The following is a 26,503-nucleotide window of genomic DNA, read 5'->3' on the forward strand; positions in this document are numbered from 1 at the left end:
GATCCGTCCGCCTCGGCCTCCCAAAGTGTGAGCGTGAGCCACCGCGCCCGCACCAGAAGCGCATCGTGAGTCCATTCGCGCCAGAGTTCCAAGTGTGCGGAGTGGGCGGGGCCTGCAGAAAGGGACGCGGCTTGAGAAGGCCTGGTCTACCTTAGCGATCCGGGTCGCGGGGGCTCCTGGGGGTTCCTTCCACAGCTGGTGCGCGTGCGCAAGAGTGCGTCGAGGTTGTTCCGTGGCAATTTATGAAACTCGGAGCCGGCAGTGAGTTGAGGGTTCGGCGAGGTCAGGGGTTCCTAGTTGCAACGTGATTACCAACGCCAGCTCCCTTCACTGTACAAGATAGCGATTCCGCGGCTCTTCTCAGAACTGGCGTTTGTGAGTGACTGAACGGGCCCCTGGAGAGGAGCGGCGCTCACAGGTATCATCCTCGTCAGCGGGCGGTGGGTACGCGGGGTCTTGGAATTGGGAATCACGCTTGAGGGCGTCCATGCGGAACGTGCAGCTCACCTCAGCTTGCTTGCAGTTACCCAGTTTCCACGCTGCCCTCCAAGCTCTGTGCCGGAAAACCTGGAGGAGGGCGCGAGCTGACGGAAGAGATGGAAACGTGGGCTGCGGAAGTCAGACAAGCGTTGAGAGCAGTGACAGAGGGCTAGGGGGTGGGCGGCGGGACGGCTGGGGTCAGGATCCAGCTCCGCTAAAGCAAGGATTTAACCACACTCCTGTCGCCTCTTCCATTCTGTAATAGGGGCAGTCTCCAGACGCGCAAAGTGGTTAGTATGTTATGATCAGCTGGTTTGGGAATGGCTGGTATTGATGCCTTATGGAAAAACCAAGTGTGACTGGATCAATCAACTGGGAAAGACAATGGAGTTTTAATTAATTCATATTGCCTTGTTTTCCCAGTCATTCCTGGCCACCTCCCTAAAACATTAAAACCTCCAAGTATCGTACTTATTTTAAAATAATTCTTTCTCCATTTAACATAAATGACTTACATTCAGTCACTTATTTGCAAACTGTTTGCTGTTCCTCTTTATCTGAGCTAATCTCGCCAGGTGGTTCTTACCTCAAGCAGCTATCCTACCTACAACCTGTTTGATTAGAAATAACCCTCTTCACAGTACCTTTTTTCCATGATTAGCAGCTGTTCAAGTTCCTTGCGGCCATAAAACCGTAGAACTGGTGCCACCTGGTTGTATTAGTCTACCCCCCCCACTCCACTTCGACTTCAGGTCCGTCCGTCACAGTGGTACTACTGGCTCCGTGTCTTAATCCTGAATCCCACCTTTATATCAGAGGCGTCTATTCAGTACTTTAGAGTTTAACCGTTATATTTCTTGGCTGTGTATATTCCAGTGTTCATCACTTACCATTTAAGCTACTTGCAGTCACGTCACACCTTGGATCTCTATCAAAACTATCCCACCTCGGAAATCCTACTTACATGCAGCATGCCATCCTGAACGTCTCTCCCCGTCCTAGCTCTGTAACTGTTTACAGTGAGTAATTCATTAATTTGTGTTTTTCACCTACAAACCTCCCAGTATATTTGTTGCTTTTTTTATTTCCTGAGTTGTATATTTAATGCATCTCATTCTTGTTTAATTATATGTAAGGCTTTTCCATTGCCTATCAGGAGCTTCAACTGTGCTCTTTAGATTTTGACGTACAGTGTTTTTACTGTTTTTAGATACTTTGCAGTTGTACTTTTGATTCTCTTTTATGTTTTTTTTTAGAAGCAAACATTTGAATTTTAAAGTAGGTGAAATTGTTTTTTCTATGTGGTGTTAATTTCTGGTTTTGCATTCTAGTAATAAATGTGGTTTCCACCAATCTTGTTTACCATTTATCAAGGATTTTCTATTTGGTAGCCTAATAAGTTGCTTTTGTAAACATTCCCATAGGTGCTTGAATAGAAACTACATTTTATCTAGTTTTATTTATCTATTAGGCTAAGCATATTATTTATATCCACTATACTATTACTTTTTTGACTTTATCTGTCAAAGTCTAAGAAAGTTACCTAATATCCCATTTCTATTGTATCACTGTTGACTTCATTTCTTGTTTTCTGAGAATTTTGCCAAAAATGTTTCAAGTATGTTGTACATTTAATGACAGTTATATTTCATTATGAGTTATAATCATTTAGTTTCCTCTAATGTATTTGTGCTTTTAATTCATTATAATTTTAATTCACTAAACTCTTGAATATTTTTTGTTTGCCTGGTATTTTTAAAAATTCTTTTACATTCAGTTTTGGAGTTCTCGTTTCGGATGTCTTTTGAGTTTTATGTAGTTTGAGTTTAAATTTTTACCCGGTACATTTATTGTTGCAATTAACATCTTTGTTATTTTTACTTTTTAGCATAAAGCCTTTTCTGTTTTGTCTTTGACATATGGCCTGTGAGCTTTTATTTTTTCTTTCTCCATTTATGTTACTTTCAAAGTATCTGGGCCCATAGTTCATTTTTTTGTTGGACTCAATTATACTACTTCAGGACTTTTCCACCAGTCATATTTAAGAGATCTCTTGGCTGGTGGCTCAAAAGTGGAGCTAATGAGGCCAGATCAGGAGGGTCGTGGATGTCAACAGTTGTGGCAGGTTTTCAGTCTGTTGTATTAACAGTGGGCCTTGGCAGATGCGAATGAGGAGAAAGATGGACTTTTGTTACGAGTTTGGGGAGATGTCAAGGAGTACTCCAGAGGGATTCATTACAGGAAGCGCTTGTTTCAGGGCAACTGGAAGCAATTTTCTATCCAGTGAGACCCAGGAATAGCCCATGAAAGGCACCATTACCCTTTTCCTCCCCTGGCCATGACAACCTAGATGGGATCTTTCAAGCCAGAAGGCACCTGCCTCTGTGGCTTTCTACTTGCTGTGGGAAATCCTCTGGGGAGCTTGCATTCACAGAGAAAAAAAATTTCTAAATAAATTGGATAAAGTTACGGGAAAATACAGAAGATAGTACAACAGAGTGTCCATATATCCCTCCACTAATTTTTCCTATTAGTAACATTTTATATTAGTATAGAACATTTGTTACAATTAATAATACTACATTAACTAAAGTCCATGCTTTATCCAAGTTTAATTTTTACCTAATGTCTCTTTTACTGATCTAGAATCCATCCAGTATACCACATTACATTCTGTTGTCATGCCTCCTTAGGCTTCTCTTGGCTGTGACAGTTTCTCAGACATTCCTTGTTTCTGATCATGCTGACAGTTACGAGGAAGTATTGGTTATGGAGAACCATCTGTTGGAATTTGTTTTTCTCATTATTAGACTGGGGTTATGGGTTTAGAGCAGGAAGATCACAGAGGCAAAATGCCATTTTCATCACATTGTCTCGAGGCTACATACTGCCAACATGACATCGCTATTGATGTTAATCTTGATCACCTGGCTGAGATGGTATTTGTCAGGTTTTTCCACTGTAAATTTACCTTCCGACCACCCCCCCGCCACCGCCCGCCCGCCCCGCCCCCCCCCCCCACCGCATTTCCTCTTTGGCAGGGAATTCCTTTGCAGAGCCCATACTCAAGTATGCTCTACCTGGTGGATGGCTGAGGATTTGCATAAATTATTTGGAATTTTTCTGCATAGGAGATTTGTTTACTCTCCCCCATGTATTAATAAGTTGCCATTTATATCATTGTGGCTTATGAGTATTAATTTAATTGTTTGAATTCTCTAATATTCTGTTGCTCATATTGTTCCAGATTTGGCATAAGGAGCTCTTTCATTTGGCTCCTGTGTACCTTTGATATGCCCCAATAAATGTTTCAGTTTCTTTTTCTTTTTTTAATTTTTTGAGCATTTCTTTACTTTCTGGCACTATAAGATGCCCCATGCTTATGTTGTGTGAGCCTCAGTCCTAGAATCAACCATTTCTCCAAGAAATCCTGGTTCCTATTGGAGAATGGTATTAGAAACAAGATCTGGGAGCTAATTGTTCTTTTGCTGCTGGGCTGTTCTTGCTTCTAGACCTACTTAGCCAACAGAGCAAGGAAATATGTGTTTATACTAATCTATGTATATATACATATCTGTAAATATTTACGTAACCATCTTCATCTAATTCAGCCAAATACAAGTTCACACTTAGGTCTCCAACTCTAATCCATTATCACATGGATCATTCTAGTCTCCTTCCCTTGGTTTTCTGTAAATTTCTAGTCAAACATTGAGGAACCTGGCTCTCATCACCCATCTGCCACTAAACTGTCTTTTCATAGTTCTGTGTATCCTTCCCCTACTCTGTTCGCTGATACTTATTTGAATGTTGAATGGTCTATGCAGGCAGGCATTGCCATGGACAAGGTCACACAAACTTTTGGCCAATATGTAAGATCTAACATTGTAACATACATGTGTGCATATGATCTATTGAGAGCTTACTGTGTGTCAAGAACTGAGATGAGAGCTCTTTTAATCCCTATAATTTGATCAGATATTTTTATATCCATTTTACAGTTGAGAATGCAAACTTGGGTTAATATAATTTGCTCAGCTTTATACATATAGTAACTAGTACAGCTGGGATATAAACTCATGTATCTATGACTCCAAAGTATGTAGTCTCATTTATATATTGCCTATAGCAGAGTTTTTAAACCTTGGAATTATTGACAATTTGGACTGGGTAATTCTTTGCTATAGGGGGCTATCCTGTGTAGGATATTTAGCAACATCCCTGGCTTTGACTTCCTAGAGGCCAGGTACAATCTCTAGCTGTAACAGTCAAAACTGTCTCTAAACATTGCCAAATTTCCCCTGTTGGCAAAATCTTCTGATTGAGAACCACTGACCTTAGATGATCGTAATAAAAATGACACCTGAATATAAATTGCATCTGGACTTGGAGAACTGTAAATCAAATAGAAAGTTGTATCTGGACATCCCTGAATGTAGTGACTCCTATAATTTGGCAGGCTCTTTGAGACAACCCATTAAATTGTGCTCAGTTGTTATGAGAGATATTGGCTCCTGGGGGAATTCTTTTGAGTCAGAGTGTTTCCTACACCATGTTTATGGGTCTCATCTCTCTGTACTTGAACTAAACTCTGCAAAGACATTGAAGAAAAGTGCATATTATTCTTCTGCTAGCAAGTTGTTTTTTGCCTTCTGAGTAAATTGGTGCCAAATATGACCTATGGTAGTCTTGCGAGTCTAAATATTCAGTTGCGCCTAAGACATCCCTGGTGGGCATTGCATAATTGTCCATAGTAAGTCCTAACAAATATAAACTTTTCATTGTAGTCTGGGAATCCACTTTTTGATTTATTCCTAATAATAGTTTATGGATATTATTCTAGTATATTTTAAACAATTGTCTCTTACCTTAATTTCTAGTGCTATTTTCAGTTTTACTTATAGAATTTTATTGGCATTTAAAAGAGAACTTGGAGTAAGGTTTTTCAGTCATATCTATTCTGAAACCTTAATATCCTACCTGAAGATTTGTGTTGCTTAATTTTAAGGTAAAAAATGATTTGCTACCTGATATAGAATAAATTTAATTGCAATTCAATTACGAAGTTTTTTTAAATCAAAGGACTCTTCATCATTTGTTTTGGGATGTCTATTTGTGTGTGTTTCTCTGTCCTTTGGGAAACTGGTTAAGAGAAAAGGAAAGCATATTTTCTAGTTCTAAGAAAGGAAAATAAAAATAGGAGAATCCATAATATGCATTTTTCTTAGGCAATTTTAATAATATTTGTGTTTTAACACTATGCTAATAGATGTTTGTTCCCTGTGGGTTAATTTCTATCTTTTTTCAGTTGCTCAGGTACCTGAATATTGGCTTTGTGTCTAAAGTTCCTGGAACTTTCTTCCTTACTGTGAAATAACTTGGCTTAAATCACACTGCATATAGTACACAGGTGCTTAGCTCAAGCCTGAGAACTACTGCAATCTAGTAAGGCGGATTTGAACTACTGTGGGAGTTCTATTTAGGAAGATGCAGCCTCTGAGCAAGTTGATGGCTATCTCAAAACCTCAAAACCTGTCTCTACATGAACAAAGAGAGGTTCTGAGAGCACATATGTCTTGGCAGCAGGAAACCATCCCCGTCATGGAGACACATGACTCTGAGGCATCTCGTCAAAAGTTCAGGCATTTCCAGTATTTGAAAGTGTCTGGGCCCCATGAAGCCCTGAGCCAACTCTGGGAGCTCTGTCTTCAATGGCTGAGACCAGAGATTCATACAAAGAAGCAGATTATAGAACTGTTGGTGCTGGAACAATTCCTGGCAATCTTGCCTGAAGAAGTCAGGACTTGGGTGAATTTACAACATCCAAACAACAGTAAAGATACGGTGACCCTCATAGAAGATGTGATTGAAATGCTTGAAGATGAAGGTAAGAATGTAAAACAATTAGAGGTAAAATACTTGACCTTTCCCATGTAAAGAGAAATTATCTTTTTTTGAGGCCAGAGGGTATCAAGTGCCAGATCTTGAAGGACTTTATATTACTCTATTAGGAAGCCTTGACTTTATTCTGTAGGTAATAGAAATAGAGAATTAGATCTCACAGATTGGGTAGGGGAGTGAGACAGTTTGATTTGCCAGTTAAAAATATTATGTTGACACCAATTTAGAGTAGGAGTTAGCAAAATATGGCACACAGGCCAAATATTTTTTAAAATAAAGTATTATTGGAACATAGCTATGTCCATTTTCACTTTGTCTATGATTGCTTTTGTGCTATGACCAGAGTTGGGTACTTGTAGCAGAGACTGTATTGTCTGCAAAGTCTAAAATATTTGTTATCTGCTCCTTTACAGAAAAAGTTTACCGACATCTCCTGTAAAGGAGAGAGATCTGAGGGTTCTGAAAATAGGAAAACCAGTTAGACTATTGTGATAGATTAGGTGCTAGAGAATGAGCTTTGGGAAAGCAGGAGTTTGAACCTAGAGGAATTATAAACGTATAAATAGGATACCTTTTGACATAAATTCACATGTACTGGCCTGCATGAGTGGAATTTGGGAGTGGGGGAGAAGGTGTAATACTTTAATTGTGTGGGCAAGTTTTATTTGAGGTCCCTGTGGGACTTTCACAATGAATAAACCAATATATAGTTAACAAGCTTCAGTGTTCAGAAAGAGAAGATTTGGAAGCTTATATGTATGAACAGAGAAGTAGGAGAAATACAAATCCTTAGTGAGCATCAATATTTAAGAGCTGGTCTAGGCCGGGCGCGGTGGATCACGCCTGTAATCCTAGCACTTTGGGAGGCCGAGGCGGGCAGATCATGAGGTCAGGAGATCGAGACCATCCTGGCTAACACGGTGAAATCCTGTCTCCACTAAAAATACAAAAAAAAATTAGCCGGGCGTGGTGGCCGGCGGGCGCCTGTAGTCCCAGCTACTAGGGAGGCTGAGGCAGGAGAATGGCGTGAACCCGGGAGGCAGAGCTTGTGGTGAGCCGAGAAGGCGCCACTGCACTCCAGCCTGAGCGACAGTGCGAGACTCCCTCTCAGAAAAAAAAAAAAAGAAAAAAAAAGCTGGTCTAAATGTAACTCTCAGTTACAGGAAATACAGAGGATAGTGGAACATGTTAAACTATGCTGTGATAATACCATGTGTAAAATCCAGACTGGGAAACTATAAGACAGTCCAGTTTTTAAGGGAATAGGGAGGAGTATAGCAAAGTGATATAGAGATTAGTTATGCATATTTTAAGTTTTTAAAATCGTGAATGTGTGGACCTTATAAGACATGAGGCCATGAACTGGATATTTGATGAGGAATTATTGATTGGGGACAGTGATTATGTTGATATTGTGGTTATATTTAGTCTTTGTCTAAAAATTTTCTTAATGAACAAGAGAAGAGAAGCCTGATAAGCAGCCTAGAAAGTAATAATGTAGGAAATCAGAGAACCAGAAAAGATTGGTATCTGAGTTAAGAAAGGAGAAATTTTCAAGAAGTGAATGTTCAACAATGATATAACAAAAAGGTCCTATTAAGATGAATATTAAAAATAATTCATTGAAATTGTTGATTAGGAGGAATTTTGAGGTTTAGTTTGAGCAGTTTTAGCGGATTTGAGGGGTGCTTATTTGTAGTGAGTTGTATTAGTTTTCTATTGCTACTATAATAAATTACCACAAACTCGGTGGCTTAAAACAACATGAATGTATTCTACAAGTCTGTAGATCAGAGATCCAACATGGGTCTCCCTCAGCTAAAATCAAGGTAATAGTGGTACCGTTTTCTTTCTGGGGCTTATGTTCCCCTTCCCCTGTCTTCAGAGCTAGCAACAATGGGCCAAGTCCTTTTCACACTGCCACATCTCTAACACTTTATTCTGTTGTCATAGCTCTTGCTCACTCATGGTGCTTCTCACTGTCTCACCACACTGGAAAAGGTTCCTCACTTTTCAGAATTCATGTAATTAGGTTGTGATCACCTGAATAATTCAGGATGATCTCCCTCATTTTAAGGTCCTTGACTTTAATCACATCTGCAGTCTCTCTTGCTATGTATCCAAGGACTAAGACATGGGTATCTTTGTGGGCTGCTATTCTGCCCATCATGTGGATTTAAAAAAATAGGTATGAGGTGGGAATTTGATCATTATAGACTATTCTTGAGAAATCTAGCAGAAAAGGCAAATGAGAGGTTGCAGGGTAATACAGAACTGAAGAAAGGCTTTTGGTTGTTTCTTTGGTTTGTCTGGTGGCTCTCTGAAAAACCTGCTCATAGGGCTTGCCCTTATTTTACCTAGTTCAAAAGTCACTCAGAACTGAGGTGGCTACCTGGGGGTATTTTTCAAAAACATTTCATGGAAAATGTATTAGCTACTGCTGTCTGAGATAATAAATAACAGTTGGGATGCTGGAGAATGATATGCTTTGAGGGAATAAGGGATTTTGAAAGCTCGCACATATATCTGAAAATCTGGAAGACTGAAGACATGTTCAGAAAGACCTGAGAAAGCCCTAACTCTTATCTCTAGCTGATCTTCAAGTGCTACACAAGAAAGAAGTGAAGAATAACATAGAGTTAAAAGTGTCTGAGTGAGTGTGTCCTAATACACACAATGCATCTGCAGAGACCAGGTGATGGTTTTTGTTTTTGATATTGTTTTTATGTTTCAAGGCATTTAAGAAAATCTCTGTGGTATCAGAAGCTGACCAGTAAGCTGAGGGAACAGATTCATGCAGGTAAACATAACATAGAATATAGAGTTTACAAAATTAGTTCAAAAGTTACTAAATGAGCAATAACTACAACAGTTAGAGCCTCAAAATATATGAAGCAAATACAGAACTGAAAGAGAAATAGATCAAGAATAATAATTGGAGATTTCACCCCACTTTTATTAATAGGAATACTAGAAAAAAGATTAAAAAGGACACAGAAGACTTGAGAAACACTATAAACTGACTTGAACTAACAAATATACAGAGCGTTCTACCCAAAAAACAACAGAAGATACATTTTCAAGTATACATGCAATAGTCTCCAGGATAGGCCAAATGTTAGACTAAAAAACATGTTTCAGTACATTTAAGTAGATTGATATCTCATGAAGTATCTTTTCCAACTATAGCAGAATTAGAAATCAGTAACAGAAGGAAATCTGGATAATTCACAGATAAGTGGAAATTAACAGTCACATAATCAATGGGTCAAAAAGGAAAGCACAAAGGAAATGAAAAAATATTTTGAGAAATGGAAACAAAAATACAACATACCAAAACTTATACAGTGAAGGCATGGCTCAAATTATAGCTATAAATGCCTACATTAAAAAGATCTCAATCCTCCACCTGAAGGAACTAGAAAAAGAAAACCTAAAAGCCAGATGAAGAAAGAAAAAAAATACTAAAACAAAGATAAATGATGTGGAGCACACAAAAATGATAGAACCAACAAAACTGAAAGTTGGTACTTTGAAAAGATCAGCAAAATTGACAAAGGTATAGCTACACTGATTAAGAAAAGAAGGACTCAAATTACTAAAATCAGGAAAAGTGGGGACAATACTACTGACTTTGCATAAAATGAAAGGGCTCATAAGAGAATACTAGGAGCAATTAAATGCCAACAAATTAGATGCACCTCGATGAAATTCACAAATTCCAAAAACAAATGACCAAAACTGACTGAAGAAGAAACAGAAAATCTGAACTCAACTCACCAATAACAAAAGACTGGATTAGTTATTTTTAAACTTTCAACAAAGAAAACTCATGATATGGCTTCACTGGTGAATTCTACTAAACTTTTGAAAAATTAACACCAGTATTCTCAAACTATTCCAGAAAATAGGAGGAACACTTCTTAACTTATCCTGTGAGGCAAGTATTAATCTGATGCCAAAGGCAGACAAAGACATCACAACAAAAGAAAAATGGCAAACCAAATCAACAGCATTTTAAGAGGACTATACAAAATGACTTAGTGGGATTGATCCCAGAAATGCAAGTATGGTTCAACAAATGAAAATATATCAGTGCTGTACATCATATTAATACAGTGAAAAGGGAAAAATTACATGATTATCTCAATTGATGCAGAAAAAGCATCTGACAAAATCCAGTGCCCTTTTATGACCAAAAAAAAAAAAAAAAAGGACTAGACGTGAACTCACTCAACCTGACAAAGGGCATTTATGAAAAACCCACAGTTAACATTGTACTTGATAAACTTGATGAAAAAGTGAAAGCTTTGTTCTTAGAATCAGGAACAAGACAAGAATGTCCACTCTTGCCACTTCTATTCAATGTCATACTAAACGTTCTAGCTAGTGCAATTAGGCAAGAAAAAAAGAAAAGATATCATGACTGGAAAAGAAGAAGTAAAACTGTCTCTACTGGCAGATGTTATACTCTTATATAGCCAAAATTCTAAAGAACCCAGTAAAAAACTATTAGACCTAATAAATTCAAAGTTGCAGGATGCAAAATCAACAAAAATAGGTTATGTGCCTATAGCAATGAACAACCCTTAAAAGAAACCAAGAAAATAATTTCATTTATAATATGTGAAAAATAAAAGAGAAGTGTAGGACTTGTCTGCTGAAAACTACAAACCATTGTTGAAGTTAAAGACCTAAGTAAATCCTGCATTCATGTATTGGAAAACTTAATATCATAAAGATAATACTTCCCCAAAGCAATCTACAGATTCAAATGCAATCCCTATCAAAATCTCAGCTGCTTTTTTTTTTTTTTTTGTCAGAAATGGACAAGCTGATCCTAAAATTCATATGGAATTGGAAAGGACCCAAGATAGTCAAACTGCCTTCATAAAGAAGATAGTTTTAGAATGTATACTTCTCAATTTCAAAACTCACTAAAAAGCTGCAATAATCAAAGCTATGTCATACTGGAATAGAATTAAGAGTCCAGAAATAAACTTATACATCTATGTCCAATTAATTTTTGACAAGGGTGCCAAGGCATTAAATGAGAAGATAATAGTTTTTCAACAAACGTTGCTGGGACCACTTGATTTCCATATGCAAAAGATTGGAGTAGGGGCCTTACCTCATATCATGTACAAAAATTAACTCAAAATGGGTCAATTGTCTAAATATAAGAGCCAAAATCATAAAATTCTGAGAAGAAAATATAGAAATGACTCTTTATCATCTTAAATTTGGTAATCAGTGCTTAGCTATGACACCAAAGATACAAGCAACAAAAGAAAAAATAGACCATCAAAATTAACACTTTTGTGCATCAAAAGACACCATGGAGGCAGCGAAAAACCTACAGAATAAGAAAAAACATTTTGAAAATCATATATCTGATAAGGGTCCAATATCAGGAAAATATAAAGAACTCTTACAATTCAATAACAAGATAAGCAACAGTTTTTTAAATGGACAAAGGACTTGAATAGATATTTCTCCAAAGAAGATATACAAATGGCCAAAAAGTATAGGAATAAATGTTCAGGATCATTAGTCATTAGAGAATTGCAACTCAAAACCATAATAACACCCACTGGAATGGCTATAATAATTACAAAAGGAAAAAGAATAGGGTTAGCTAGGTTGTGGAGAAATTGTTTGGAATTGTGTATCGTTGTTGGGAATATAAAGTGGTTCAGCCACTGTGAAAAACAGTTTGGTGGTTCCTCAAAAAATTAAACAGAATTACCATATACCCCAGAAAATTGAAGACACATATTCACATTAAAAAGTGGAAACAACCCAGATGTCCATCAACTAATGAATGGATAAACTTTGCTATATACATACAATGGAGTATTATTCTGCCATAAAAAAGAATGAAGTACTGATACATGTTAAAAAAAAAATGGATGGACCTCCAAAACATGCTAAGTGAGAGAAGTCAGACACAAAAGGTCACATACTATATGATTCAATTTATGTGGAATGTCCAGAATAGGCAAATTCGTAGAGACAGTATGAGGAAAGGGAGTGTATGGGAATGACTCCTAAATTAATATGGGGCTCTTTCTTGGTAATGAAAATGTTCTGGAATTAGATGGTGGTGATCATTGCACAACATTATGAATGTATTAAAAACCACTGGATTGCATTCTTTAAAATAGCTAATATGGTGAATTTTATATTATGTGAATTTTACCTTTTTTAAAACTTAAATTCTAAGCTTAACAGAGAATGAAGTGACTTCACTAGAGCCATGATAGAATGGGAGAAAATTAAAGAATCAATGTAGTGTAATGGGACTCTGATAAAAGTTGGAGAATATACAAAAAGCAAGGAAGTAAAAATTGAAAGGATAGGAAGATGCATTTAGCTATTGATTTATCCAATTTTATACTCATGGCAGGATAGTTCTAAGTAATAAAGACCAGAGTATGAGCAAGGAAGTAGATTGGTTGCTGATGGTCATTAGAGATAAGAAAGTCAAAGGTCTATCAGTCTGGATTGCTGGAAGGGGTGTCTGTGTCTGTGTTGAAGTAACCTATTAAAAGACTGTCAGGATTTGGGGTGAAAAGCAACAATGTGAAGCAAGTAACCAAAGTTTTTATTGGCCTAGTACAATTACTTTAGTGTTGGTCATTAACAATACACTAGGCTCTCTGAGGGCAGGTATTTGTATATCTCGCACATAGGAGATAGTAAATATGTGTTGAAAAAATGAATGTGCAATAGCTTAATATATTACAACATCATTTATGCTAAATGGCATAAACCAGTAAGAAATATTTTTGCATGAGAGAAAATACTAGGAAGTGGAAGGGAGGTACAAGTAGATCAGAATAATTTCCAAGATCGTAGTGCTTAGAGGACAGAAAAAGGTGCCTTTGATGATGCCAAGTCCATTTAGCAAGGAAGAAGGAAAAGTCTGTAAAGAACTTGAGAATGTATATAGATTTTTCTTTGAATGGAATGAGGGTTTCAGAGAACATGATGGTAAAAGTTCAAGAAGGGGAGGTCAGCAGGGAAAAAGTAAGGGAAGAAAAGGATATTCAGAGAGAGCAATAAATAAGAGGATAGCTGATTGGAGGGATTTGCACCTTTCCAAGATACCTCAAGTATTTCCAAGAATGTCAAGAACAAGGAACAACATTGTATTGACTGTCCTAAAGATTATGGAATTGAGCAGATTGACATTCCACAAAGTGTTATAGACCTGAGTAAGGTTAACAGATCTCAGGACCAGGCACACACTTGTAATCCCAACTCTTCGGGAGGCTGAGGCAGGAGGATCACTTGAGGCCAAGAGTTCAACATCAGCCTGCACAGCATTGAAAGACCCTATCTCTAAAGGAAAAAAAAAACAAAACCATTATCCAAGCATGGTGGCACATGCCTGTAGTCCTTGCTATTCAGGAGGCTGAGGCAGGAGGATTGGTTGAGGCCAGGAGTTTGAGATTGTAGTGAGGTGTGATTGTGCCATACTGCACTCCAGCCTGGACTGAGCAAGACCCTCTTTAAAAAAAAAAAAAAAAAAGTTAACAGACCATAATATTTGCAGCATTCACATGGTATGTTGCGAGAAATTTGGATTTTTGTTTGCTTTTATTCAGACAGGGTCTCATTCTGTCACCAGGGCTGGAGTGTGGTGGTGCGAACACCACTCACTGCAGCCTCTACCTCCTAGGCTCAGGTAATCCTCCTGCCTCAGCTCCCAAGTAGATGAGACCACAGGCACACACCACCACACCTGGCTAATTTATTACGATTATTATTTGCAGAGAAGGAATCTCCCTATGTTGCTTAGGCTGGTGTTGGATGCTAGGCTCAAGCATTCCTCCCACCATGGCCTCCCAAAGTGTTGGGATTGCAAGTGTGAGCCACCAGGACTGACTGCCCTGATGTGTTGTAAGAAGTCCCCATGCAGTTGTTTAAATTGTTGAACCCAATTATACATTTATAATGGAGAATTAATGCTGATTATTATGTAACTGCATGGTTTTAAGATTTTTGGGGGGTTTCAAAGGTCATTAAAAGTTTCAAAAATGGGGGTGGAGATGATAGAGATTTGCCAACTCTTTTTAAGTAAAAACATGTTTTAAATCAATAACATATTAGAAGACATTTTAACATCAAAATAAAGTCTTTTATATTGAATAAATGTAATGTTTTAACAAACTTACTACATTGTTTCTACTCTTTTCATTTCACCCTGAATCAGTGAAAACTTCACAGACCAGTGTGACACTGATCACTGATGTAACTCATGAATCTTCCAGAGTGGCCCTTGGATAAATTTCTCACTGAATGGCTGGATAAGACAATTGGTTGTCCCTCACAATTTTATGTTTTGAAAGAAGCAATAGTTCAAGGTGGACAGGTTGCTTAGGTCTATGTATAGTAAGCACAGAGCAACTTACAGGAAAACAATCCTTGAATAGAATTCTCTCTGGCGTGTTTGAAGAAGGGATTGGTTGGATAAAATATTATAAGCTCCAAGTAGAATTACAGCCTCTGATGGCTATGCTGTAGTTAGGCTTTAGTTATGACAGAATTAGTTATTTTTTGGAATCTGCTATAAGCATAGATGAGGTCTGAAAATATTATTTTGTCCCTCTTTCTGATTCAGTAGATCTCAACCCCTGGTAGCATATCAGAATCACATTTAAAATATTTTAAAAATACAAGATCTAAGCCTGACCTTTGAAGATTGTGATTGCTGGTAGGGCCTGACATTATTTTTTTCAAAGTTCTGTGGATAATTCCTGTGAATATCATATTAAAACAACTACAATTATTAGAAGTTGCTCCAGGGCAAAACTTGTCTCCCTAATATTTTCCTTCATCTTCCTCAGATATGCCCTGCAAGGACTCTGCCCCGCAGATGGGGAGCATCAAGGAGAAAATGAAAGCTGGCTCACGAACAGGCAAACCACAGGTGAATTAGGATTCTAGTCTTTTCTGAACATATATGCTCATTTTTAGTATAACCTGCTTTCAATTTTTTGATCTTTGAACTTTTGCCAAACATGGTTCCATCCAAGAACACGAGACTTTTATTTTCGCACAGGGCACTGGACCTATTTTAGTTGGTGATACACTCTTAGCCATATAGTCTCTCTGTGTATCTGTTCCCTCAAGAATATAGTTTCTATTTTATCTGTAGACGCTATAGATGTAGAGTCTACTCAGAAAATGTTGAGAATTAAGCCTCAAGAGTAGAATCCAGAGCAATGTCACTTACTAGGCAAGAGTAGAAGAAACCTCAAAGCATACTAAAAAGACAGGACCAAAAGATGTAGAGGAAAACCAGGAAAATGATGTCACTGAGGCCAAGGGGTAAGAATATTTAAGGGAGAAATGCTTTAAAGGGTCAAAATAATACAGCCCAAGTAGTGTCTATTCACTTAAGGAGATACTAAAATGCATCGGAACCTAATCCAGATTGTGGTGTGTTGAGGAAAGAGGAAGTGAGGAAGCAGACAAAATTAATGCAGACAACTTATTCATAAAGACTGGCTTGAAGGAGATGAAAGGAAGATGTTTATATATTTCAGTGTGATTAAAGGTGCCAGTAAAGACAAGGTTGAGGATGCTGGAGAGAGAAGTGGAATAATTGATGGTGTGATACAGGAGGGAATTTATTTATTAGCCAATATTTATGTAGTGCATAATATGCCAGATACTATTCTGAGGGCTGAAAATATGATTGATAAATAAAACGAAATCCCAGCCTTGTGGAGATCACATTCTAGTAGAGGTATACAGGCAAATACAAGCAAATAAGGTAATTGTAGATAGTAATAATTATTACACAGAAAATAATGTAGTAGTAACTGATTAGTAGGGAAGCTACTTTGGGCAGTCAGGCAATCTTGCCCATTTGATGAGTGACATTAAACTGTGAGTCCCAAATGATAAGAGTTATCCAGGCAGCATTTCTTTTTTTTTTTTTTTTTTTTTTTTTTTTGAGACGGAGTCTTGCTCTGTCGCCCAGGCTGGAGTGCAGTGGCGGAATCTCGGCTCACTGCAAGCTCCCAGGCAGCATTTCTTAATTAAAATGCCCTACCTCTCCTTCCAGCAGAGCCTACATTTTCGTTACAAATTTCTCTCAGAACTACCACAAACTCTTCCTGTTTTGAACTCCTTTTAGGTAAATTATTTGTATGGCATAGTAATTTTTTGTTCCATAGTTATTTCAGTTGTCTTTTTTCCCCCTCAACCATAATGTAAGCTACTTTAGAATAAGGACTGCACTTCACTTTCCTTTTGTATCCCTAACAGAGTATATATAGTACCAATTTGTTTGGACCTTACTAAAATTTGATCTTTATCATTTAGAACCTCAAACATTGTCCTCAAATATTGTCCTATCAATTTCTGGTGTATTCTGGCTCCTACCCTATTCCTTCAAATGCATTCCTTCTCTGATAGTGTTTTGGGGAGTGACACCTTTGATTAAAAAGGAACTTAATGTTTTAGGAACCAGTGACATTCAAAGATGTGGTTGTGGAATTCAGCAAGGAAGAGTGGGGGCAACTGGACTCTGCTGTAAAGAACCTGTACAGGAGTGTGATGCTGGAAAACTTTAGGAACCTGAATTCATTGCGTAAAGGTGGTTTCTGTATGTTTACCTAATCTGTCCATTTATTAGTCTCTTCCTGCTGTTAAAAGCTATAGGACTGCTGAAGTGGCTAAGTTCACTTTTGGGTCTGGGTTCAGGTTTGCTAATATCCTTTGGACACAGTAGCAGATTTTCTGACTCATCTGGATGAAAGTCCTTTCTGATACTGAGCCAGAGATACACAAGTCTATGGTACTCTTCTGGCCTTACCCTTCAGCAGCTTAGATTACTGTGTCGGGATAGAATTATCTTCTCTATAAAAATGTCTGAAGTGTCATATATGTTTGTTGTTGTTCTTTTTATTTTCTCCACCAACAGCACATCTACTTTCCAAACCATTTGAGAGCCTTAAGTTGGAGAGTAAGAAAAAAAGATGGATAATGGAGAAAGAAATACCAAGGAAGATTATTTTTGGTAAGAACCAGGTAGATATGAGGCCATAATAAGAAGCTTCTGTTTCTTAAATATACAGATAATGTGCAACCGAATCTTTGAATTGTTAGTTGGGAAGGAGATAGCAAAACCTAAACTTTGAGGGGGGGGAAGACATCATTGGCTTTTGTTCACAGGTTCTTTTTCTTATGTGGTAAAATAGTCACATAAGGTTAGGGACAGGACCACAGACACTTAAAGCTGTGTGACCTGAGAGAGCCTTTCTGCCAGTTTCCTCATCTGTAACATAGAGTTAATAATAGTATCTACCTCCAGGTTACTGTGAGGACTAAATGAGTTGGTGTGCCTAGTACACTTAGAACAGTGCATGGTGTGGCCGGGCGCGGTGGCTCACACCTGTAATCCCAGTACTTTGGAAGGCCGAGGCGGGCGGATCACGAGGTCAGGAGATTGAGACCATCCTGGCTAACACGGCTAAGCCCCATCTCTACTAAAAAATACAAAAAATTAGCTGGGTGTGGTGGCAGGCACCTGTAGTCCCAGCTACTAGGGAGGCTGAGGCAGGAGAATGGTGTGAACCTGGAAGGCGGAGCTTGCAGTGAGCCAAGATCATGCCACTGCACTCTAGCCTGGGCGACAGAGAACAGTGCATGCATGGTACATGGTAAGTGCTACATCAGTGAAAATTAGCCCACCTAACTTTGAATGTTATTCTTTATTTTAAAGAAAATAAGTCAACTTTATACTAGAGTGATTTCTAGTAATTTTCCATTTTCCCTTTTTTTTTTTTTTAAACTGTATCACTTATTTTATTTTCTGGAAATGGAGTTCTCACTGTGTTGCCCAGGCTGGCCTCAAACTCCTGAGCTCGTGATCCTCCTGCCTCAGCTTCCACCTGGAGAATTTCTTAACTTTTGCCTTAACTCCCTATCTTCTTTATTTTTGTTTATTCCTCATTCTTGTTAATACTTTGTAAGAGAAAATAAAATTGTGATATTAATATAAGTTCTAGTAAGTATAGGCCGGGCGCGGTGGCTCATGCCTATAATCCCAGCACTTTGGGAGGCCGAGGCGGGTGGATCACGAGGTCAGGAGATCGAGACCACGGTGAAACCCCATCTCTACTAAAAATACAAAAAATTAGATGGGCGCAGTGGCAGGCGCCTGTAGTCCCAGCTACTCGGGAGGCTGAGGCAGGAGAATGGCGTGAACCTGGGAGGCAGAGCTTGCAGTGAGCCGAGATCGTGCCACTGCACTCCAGCCTGGGCGACAGCGAGACTCCGTCTCAAAAAAAAAAAAAAAAAAAAAAGTTCTAGTAAGTATAGAAAAATAAAACAAGGAATATAACTTGCTCATTACTTCAGTATCCAGAGCTATGCAGTATTAACATTTTTTTAAGCCATTTTCTTTGTAATGTTGTATCTCTGTGGTTTCTGAATATTTCTTTTCTGAAATTGTGGAACAATTTTCAAAATTTTTCCAGAATTCATCAGGAATACATCATTTTATATCCTCTTTTCATGTAACATACCATCGTGATTACCTATTTCACTAATCTTTGAAAATGTGGTTTCTAATTCCCATAAAATATTCAATTATATCATAATATATTTAACCATTCCCCCCGCCCCTCCACTGTTGGACATTTAGATTGTTGTCAATTTTTCAGGCATGTCTGATAACTTCCATAGGATACCCTATTAGAAGAGGAACTTGACATTAAAGAGTATAAATATATTTAATTGTCTTATATTATGCTAAATTGTCTTCAGAAAGGTTATACCAATTCATACTCTCACTAATAATAGAGTATTATTATCTCTTTATCATCATCCTAGCAAACACTGGGTATTATTTACCTGAATTCTTTATTAATTTGATAGGCAAATTACTCTTTTCTTCCTTTCTAAGGTAAATACCCTCTGTCCCCACTCCCATTGTGCTTTGGACCTCATTTGCCCCTACCTTTTCTCACTTATATTTTCACCATTTCTGTCTAATTTTTCCATCAGCTTTTTAACCTTTTCTGGTCATTACTGATTTTTTAGTTTTCTTTCAACCCTACATCCTCCTCTAGCTATTACTCTCTTTCTTACCTCCTCTTTGTAGCCAAACTTCTCAAAGTACTTTATACTTGTTTTTCTCATTTCCTCACCTCCTATTCCATACCCCATTTCAATTTAGCTCTTACCCCAGATATTCACCTGAAACAGTTGTTGCTGAAGTTTTTAATGACTTCATGTAGCTAACTCCAGTAGATATTTTTGAGACATTCCTTATCTCACTTGAATTCTCAGCAGCAAGTTACACTGTTAACTATGCCTCTTTCTTAAAACATGTTTAGATTCTCGTAATACTTCTGATTTTCCTCTTTGGTTGGCTATTCTATCTCTGTCTTTTTCAGACTTAGCTTTCTCTAGCTATCTGATAAATTTCAGAGTTTGTCAACATTTAGTCTTGTTTTGTCTTCTCTTCTTGCTCTTTTCTTCCCTAGTTTATTACATCCACAACTAAAACTTAAATTATTTCACATATATAGGGATTTACAGATGTATATCCTTAGCTCAGACTTTTTCTCTGGAGATTTATATATGCTATGACATTTCTCTGGGATATCTTAAAGATGCCTTAAATTCCATGAAACCAAAGTCTGATTTTTTTTTCCCTTTCTACTCTTCTATTATTCCCTGAGTAAATGACACTGCCCTCTACCTAGTTACACAAGATACAGTTTAACTATTCTTGACACAACTTCTTCTCCTTCACTTCTCTAATATTTGTTCCTATTTTACTTCTCCATTATCTCTTGAATGTCTCCACTTTTGTCCAACTGCAGTGCTGCTTTGCTAGTCTAGGTACCATCATCTCTCACCTGAACCACCACCTTGGCATACTTCTTAGCTCTATTATTATTGCCGCAACTCCAATCTTGGAACCATACTGCAACCAAGGAGATCAGATTTTGTGATCTGCATTTTTCAAATACTATATTGATTTCAGTATTGTTTATTTCACAACGTTCTATTCTCTGCCTACTTCTCCAATTTCATCTTGCACCACATCCTCCCCTCATTCTTTATACTCAAGCCACACCTATCTACTTTCAGCAAATCAACATCAAATATATATTAAGCATCTATATACTGTGTCCTAAGCACTCTCACAGGTGTTGGTGTGCAGCAGAGAAAAGATGATTCTAAGAGAACACATTCTGGTTGTCCCTGGAATGTGGCTTACTGTCTTCCATCCCAGCTTTTGACATAGAACACTCTTTCCCCCGTTCTTTACCTAATTGACCCTTATTCCTCAGATCCCAAATAAGTGCACATTTCCTTAAGGAAGTCTTTCCTGACTTCCTGTTTTTCTGTTGTACGCTTGTACAGCACCTTACTCTTCCTTTTAGCAGTTATCACAACTATATTTTACATGTATCTCTGTGAATATTTGTCTCCCACATTAGGCTGTATGTTACTTGAGGGTAGGCATAATGTTTCTTTTTACCCTACCTTTACATCTCCAGCCCATGGTGCATATAGGAATCAGAGAAAAAAGGATAGATGGATAGATATTAAATAAGAAAGGTAAAAATTACTTTTTGGGGCCGGGCGCGGTGGCTCACGCTTGTAATCCCAGCACTTTGGGAGGCCGAGGCGGGCGGATCACGAGGTCAGGAGCTCGAGACCACAGTGAAACCCCGTCTCTACTAAAAAATACAAAAAAATTAGCCGGGCGTGGTGGCGGGCGACTGTAGTCCCAGCTACTCGGAGAGGCTGAGGCAGGAGAATGGCGTGAACCCGGGAGGCGGAGCTTGCAGTGAGCCGAGATTGCGCCACTGCACTCCAGCCTGGGCGACAGAGCGAGACTCCGTCAAAAAAAAAAAAAAAAAAATTCCTTTTGGGTTGTCATTTAGTAAAGGGCTGTTTATGTGGTTTATTGATTAAAACTGTAGGGGTTTTTAATGTATTAACATCTTACATAAATTCTGTGGATCACAGTTGTGGCAAATGGGATATCTCAGAGTTTTGTTTTTTACTTTTATTCATGGTGTCTGCCACAAGTTTTTAAAATTTATGTAACTCTGTATTTCCCCATTGTTTTATATCTGTTCATTTTATACATGTTCTTCCATCCTAAAACTAGGAAACATTTTCTGATTATATTCTACTTTCATCTATCTCCTCATCTAAACATAATAAATTAATCTAGAATTTACTTCAATAAATGTAACTTATTTTCTCAAATAGTTAATTTGGATTAAAGATGACCACAAGATCTGTGTCATTGTCTCCATCATGATGTAGACTTTGCCAAGGCAGGAGGATTTCTTGAAGCCAGGAATTCAAGACCAGACTGGGCACCATGGCAAGACTCCATCTCTACAAAAAATAAGCTGGGCATGGTGGTGCATACCTGTAATTGTAGCTGCTTGGAGGATTGCTTGAGTTCAGGAGTTGGAGGCTGCAGTGAGCTATGATTGTATCACTGCATCCCATCCTGGGCAACAGAGCAAGACCCTGTCTCTAAAATAAATAAATAAATAACAAAATAAAAAAGAGTGAGGAAGTTATATGAAAAATGAGTTGTACAAACATGAGTAACAAAGATTTAATTAGGGAAATGCAATTGGAAATTCTGCTATTACATAAATACTACTAGAACACTGTTTTTGGTTATCTGTTGCTTTTAACAGATTACCCAAAACTTAGTGACTTAAAAGAGCAATCATTTTATTCTCAAATTTTGTGAGTTGACTGAGGAGTTCTTATGTTCCATATGATGTTAGCTGGGAATGCAGCGTTCCAGGGCTCAAATGGGATGGAATGTCCAAGATGGCACATCACATGGGTGGAAGTTAATGCTGGCTGTTTCTCGGAACTTAACTGTTCTTATGGGCCAGAGCACCTACATGTGGCCTGTCTTTGAGGCTTGGGCTTCTCACAGCAAGGTGGCTGGGTTCTAAGAGGCAACATCCTGAGAGAAATCAGAAGCTGTCACCTTAAAGGCTAGGTCCAGAAGTGGCATAGTATCACTTCTGCCACATTCTGTTGGCCTAGCAATCATTGGATCTGCCCAGATTGAAGGAGAAGCAGAATAAACTCTACTTCAGGATGGGGAGTGTGGCAAAGGATGTGCAGCCATTTTGATCTACTGTAATCTGTCCTCTGGCTATAAAATATTTGTGTTCTTCCCCCTTGCAAAATATATTTACTCTCTTCTAAGACCCCCAGAGTCTCACCTACTATGGCATCAAAGTTGAAGTCTAGGATCTCATCTAAATTAGGTCCAGGTTTGGAAGACATTTCTCTCTCTGAAGACTTGTGAATTAAAGGAACAAGCTATCTGCTCCCACACACCCAGTGTACACTGGTGAGGCAGAGACAGGAAATTTTATAAAATAATAGAACCAAAGCACAGATTTGATATGGGAGATGAAGGACAATGGTTATTCAGTTTTTTTATGGACTCCAGTATAAATATTAGAAAAGCAATGACTCAAAAATGAAGACTTTGAGGTTTTTTCAACATGGAAGATTACTTCAGTCTCTCATTTGTTAAGCTACAGGACTATGATAGTCAAGTGGAGATGTCCTAGAGAGTGATGAAAACAAGGAAGAGTAATGTATGTGAGTGCAAAGCTGACATGATTTGGTCACCAATAAATGTTGCAGAATAAAATTATTAGGCATACTTGAAGTTACAAGAAAAAAGTCAGTGAAATTTAATTTTTAAAAATTGCTAGAATATAGAGTACACAGAGTATATAGAAGCTAAGTGAGAGGAATTTTGAGAAAGGAAGTAGAACATAAATAAAACAGAAATGAGGACAGGTGAAAGGAAGGGACCCAATCTTAATTAGAACAGTAAAGTTTTGAGTTCTAGGAAGTACAGTAGAAAAGTATCAAAGTGCTAATGTTGGAATCGGGAGTTATTTTGAGCCCAGAAAAAGGACTTCTGCGACCTTATATTAAAATTCTTTTTGCCTTTGTTATATGTAGGGAGTAATTGAGTGGGCACTATGATTGCAAGTTTGCTTTTAGCTGGTTAAGGTTTGGTGCCTGGGAATACAGACATGTTCTTAAAATTATTAAATTGGCATTTTATAGAAAGGAATGTTTATTGGTAAACAGCTTGGGATAAACAAGATGCTAGAAGAAGGAATATTAGGCAGAGCCTTCATACACTAGTTATGAACCAGCGATAACTTGAATTATGATATGATATGCCACCCCCCATCCTTGTTCATGTAATGATATTTTACTCGAGCCCTATATCTTTTTTTAGTATTCCAGAATAGCTGTCCTATTTTATTTACTAACCTGCTTTTAACATTTTTGTACCATTTATTTCTTTTATAAGTATTTTTTTCTAACCTTGCCTCACATTTCTATTCTGTATTTAAGACTTGTGATATATGCATATACCTTATACCGTTCAGCCTCCATTTCCTAATGAAGCAGTTTCCATTCTAGTTCATGGCATTTTTTATTTCTCTTTAGACATGAAGAGTATTTCTGGAGAAGAATCATCCCATGGAGTGATTATGACAAGGCTTACCGAAAGTGGACACCCTTCTTCAGATGTCTGGAAAGGTGAGAATTGGTTATATAGGAACCAGAAAAAATGGGACATAAATTTTCCACAAGAGGCTTTCATTCCTGAGACAATTTACACTGAGGAGGAAGATTTTGCATGTAGTGAAAATAAGGAAACCTTTGATATTAATTCAGTTAGCTCAGTTTGTGCTATACAACAGGGAATTCCTTCAAGAACGGGGTCTCCAAAATGTGGTAAGTTTAAAACTCACTTCAAATTTAATTTAGACTCAGTAGGTAAGCAACATTCAGAATATGAATATGGGAATGACTTGAGTTTCAGTACAGATATTCAACACCAAAAAAGTCATACTACAATGAATTCCTATGAATGTTATCAATGTGGGAAAGCCTTCTGCCGAAGTTCATCCCTTATTCGACATCAGATCATTCACACAGGAGAGAAACCCTATAAATGCAGTGAATGTGGGAGATTCTTCAACCGACGTACAAACCTTACTAAGCATCAAAAACTTCATGCTGAAGTAAAGGCCTGCACAAGCAATAAATGTGGAAAGGCCTTCAGTAAAAGTGAAGACAGTAATAATCCAACACTCCATTTTGGAAACAATTTCTATGAATGTGTTAACTGTGGAAAATCCTTCAACCGGAGCTCCTCTCTTATTCGACACCAAATGATTCATACGGGAGAGAAACCATTCAAATGTAAGGAATGTAATAAAGCCTTCAACAGGAGTTCAACCCTTGTTAAGCATCAAAAACTGCATACTCGAGATAAGTCCTGAAAAAAGAAAACATATTACCTTCAGTCAGAATGCAGAACTCATTCAACATCATGAATTTATGCTGGATAAAATCTCATGAATGTAATGTAAGAAAACATTTGTCAGATTATTCTTTAAATGATATCACAGAATTAATATTGGATAGAAATATTATTGGATAGAAATCTATTTGAAGGAAGTTTCCTGGTTTTCAGATGAAGCCATAAGGCTTTGGAGTTAAACACTATCACCATACAAGTGTTTGTGTATCATTATTTTGATATCCATTACCCTCACCTATCCCTAGTTCATAAATAGGTCTATAGCATACTAATATCCACCTGATTTATTGATGAAGTAGACATCAGGCAAAGCCAAACAATACTCTTGGAGTTGATATTTAATAAAACTCAGCCCTTTTAAGAAGGTGACAAGAAATCAGGAGCTCATGTGAATATAAGAGAATACTTCTAAGGACAGAAATCTCTGAATCAATGGCTAAGACAACAGTAACAGCCATTTACTCCACTCCTGACAATACCCTTTGCTGTCTTGCTGCTGAACGGAGACTGGAGTTGGGAGAGGGTTATCAACTGCAATGGGAGAAGTATGTATTGCTGTTAATCTATACGTATTCTTAAAATCTGCATTTGTTTAAAGTACAGCAGGTCCTTGAAAAACGTTTTTGTTTTGTTATAATGTTATAATTGTTATGATATTGATGAGAAAAATATCGATTCCCAGCCAGGGACACTGTGTGGAGTTTACACACTCTCCCCATGTCTCCAGGTGCTCCAGTTTCAAACCCCAAAGATGTATACATTAGGTTAACTGACATATCTAAATTATCTCAGTCTGAGTTTGTGAGGGAGTGTGCCCTGCAGTGGAATGGCTCCTAATCAGGGTTGGTTCCCACCGTTGCCCTGAGCTGCTAGGATACGCTCTGTCCACCCATGGCCCTGTACTGGAATAATGGGGTAAATAATTATCTTGTTTTTATTAATCCTTCTTAACTGTGTATATAGCTCAGATTTATTTTAATGTCTGATATTGGAAGCATTTGGGGTCTTTAGAAGTTCGATGATGTTATGACCAGACATTTGCCGTAGGAACTTAACTCTTGTTTGTATCCATTAGTCTATGGTAAAATTGGTTTTGTTATACATCATTTCACTTAAAGTTGCAGTTCCAAAGAACCTATTGATGTTCAGTGCAGACTTACTGTACCTTTGGGAACTTAGGCTGGAGAGACATCCATAGCCTTAGGTATATCATTTATACCAGACATTATGAAGTTATTAAAGTCTCCTAATACTCTGTATACCAGAACTGTGTCTTCTGTAAACTGCCTCAGGATCCCATCTGGTACTTGAGCCAAGAAGTATGACTTAATCTGCCCCAAAAAATTCACACTGGAGACATTCCCAATTAATGATGATGGTAGCTTTTTGTGAAAGTTCATACCTTATTCAAAGGCAGAAAATGTATACTGGAGTGAACTCCTATGATTAAATAATGTCAAAATCTATGTTTGTTTATCCTTTGTATTGCAACACAAGTTTTATTAGGACAAAGCCCTACATAAGTAATTGATATAGAAATTCATATAAAGAAGAGGTAACTTGTAGAGAAGCCTAAAACAAGAGAAAAGCACTCTGAATGTAAAAAATTCTCGAGGTATAGTTCATTCATCAAAGTACTTACATTAAATACAATGGATTCTGACTTTTTAATTTCAGGTATTCCAAGTCCAATATTTCAGTTTTTGAAAATAAGCTGTGATTTTC

The 26,503-nt window shown here is 37.7% G+C and overlaps 1 protein-coding gene across 4 annotated transcripts; it reads left to right on the top strand.

Moving 5' to 3' along the window:
- On the top strand, window positions 1-26,244 carry ZNF215 (zinc finger protein 215). Of its 4 annotated transcripts, none has more exons than XM_030829345.1 (6): window positions 1-418; window positions 5,789-6,367; window positions 15,237-15,319; window positions 16,864-16,996; window positions 17,324-17,419; window positions 23,896-26,244. In XM_030829345.1, the coding sequence occupies exons 2-6, from the start codon at window positions 5,968-5,970 to the stop codon at window positions 24,735-24,737; spliced, it is 1,554 nt and encodes a 517-aa protein (XP_030685205.1). In that variant the 5' UTR covers window positions 1-418; window positions 5,789-5,967; the 3' UTR covers window positions 24,738-26,244. The 4 variants fall into 4 exon arrangements, with proteins under 4 accessions (XP_030685205.1, XP_030685203.1, XP_030685206.1 ...); XM_030829343.1 differs by lacking the exon at window positions 1-418 and adding an exon at window positions 1,360-1,499; XM_030829346.1 differs by lacking the exons at window positions 1-418; window positions 16,864-16,996 and adding an exon at window positions 1,360-1,499.
- The last annotated feature ends 259 nt before the right edge of the window (window positions 26,245-26,503 follow it).

The sequence above is a fragment of the Nomascus leucogenys genome, chromosome 15 (assembly GCF_006542625.1).
Source record: "Nomascus leucogenys isolate Asia chromosome 15, Asia_NLE_v1, whole genome shotgun sequence".
In the NCBI taxonomy this organism is placed as follows: domain Eukaryota; kingdom Metazoa; phylum Chordata; class Mammalia; order Primates; family Hylobatidae; genus Nomascus; species Nomascus leucogenys.

Bases quoted from the DNA above. Each gene is read 5' to 3' on its own strand.
- ZNF215 (XM_030829345.1), top strand. From the start codon at position 5,968: ATGCAGCCTCTGAGCAAGTTGATGGCTATCTCAAAACCTCAAAACCTG. The intron at 6,368-15,236 runs GTAAGAATGTAA...CATCTTCCTCAG, and splicing joins TGAAATGCTTGAAGATGAAG to ATATGCCCTGCAAGGACTCT. The intron at 17,420-23,895 runs GTAAGAACCAGG...ATTTCTCTTTAG, and splicing joins ACCAAGGAAGATTATTTTTG to ACATGAAGAGTATTTCTGGA.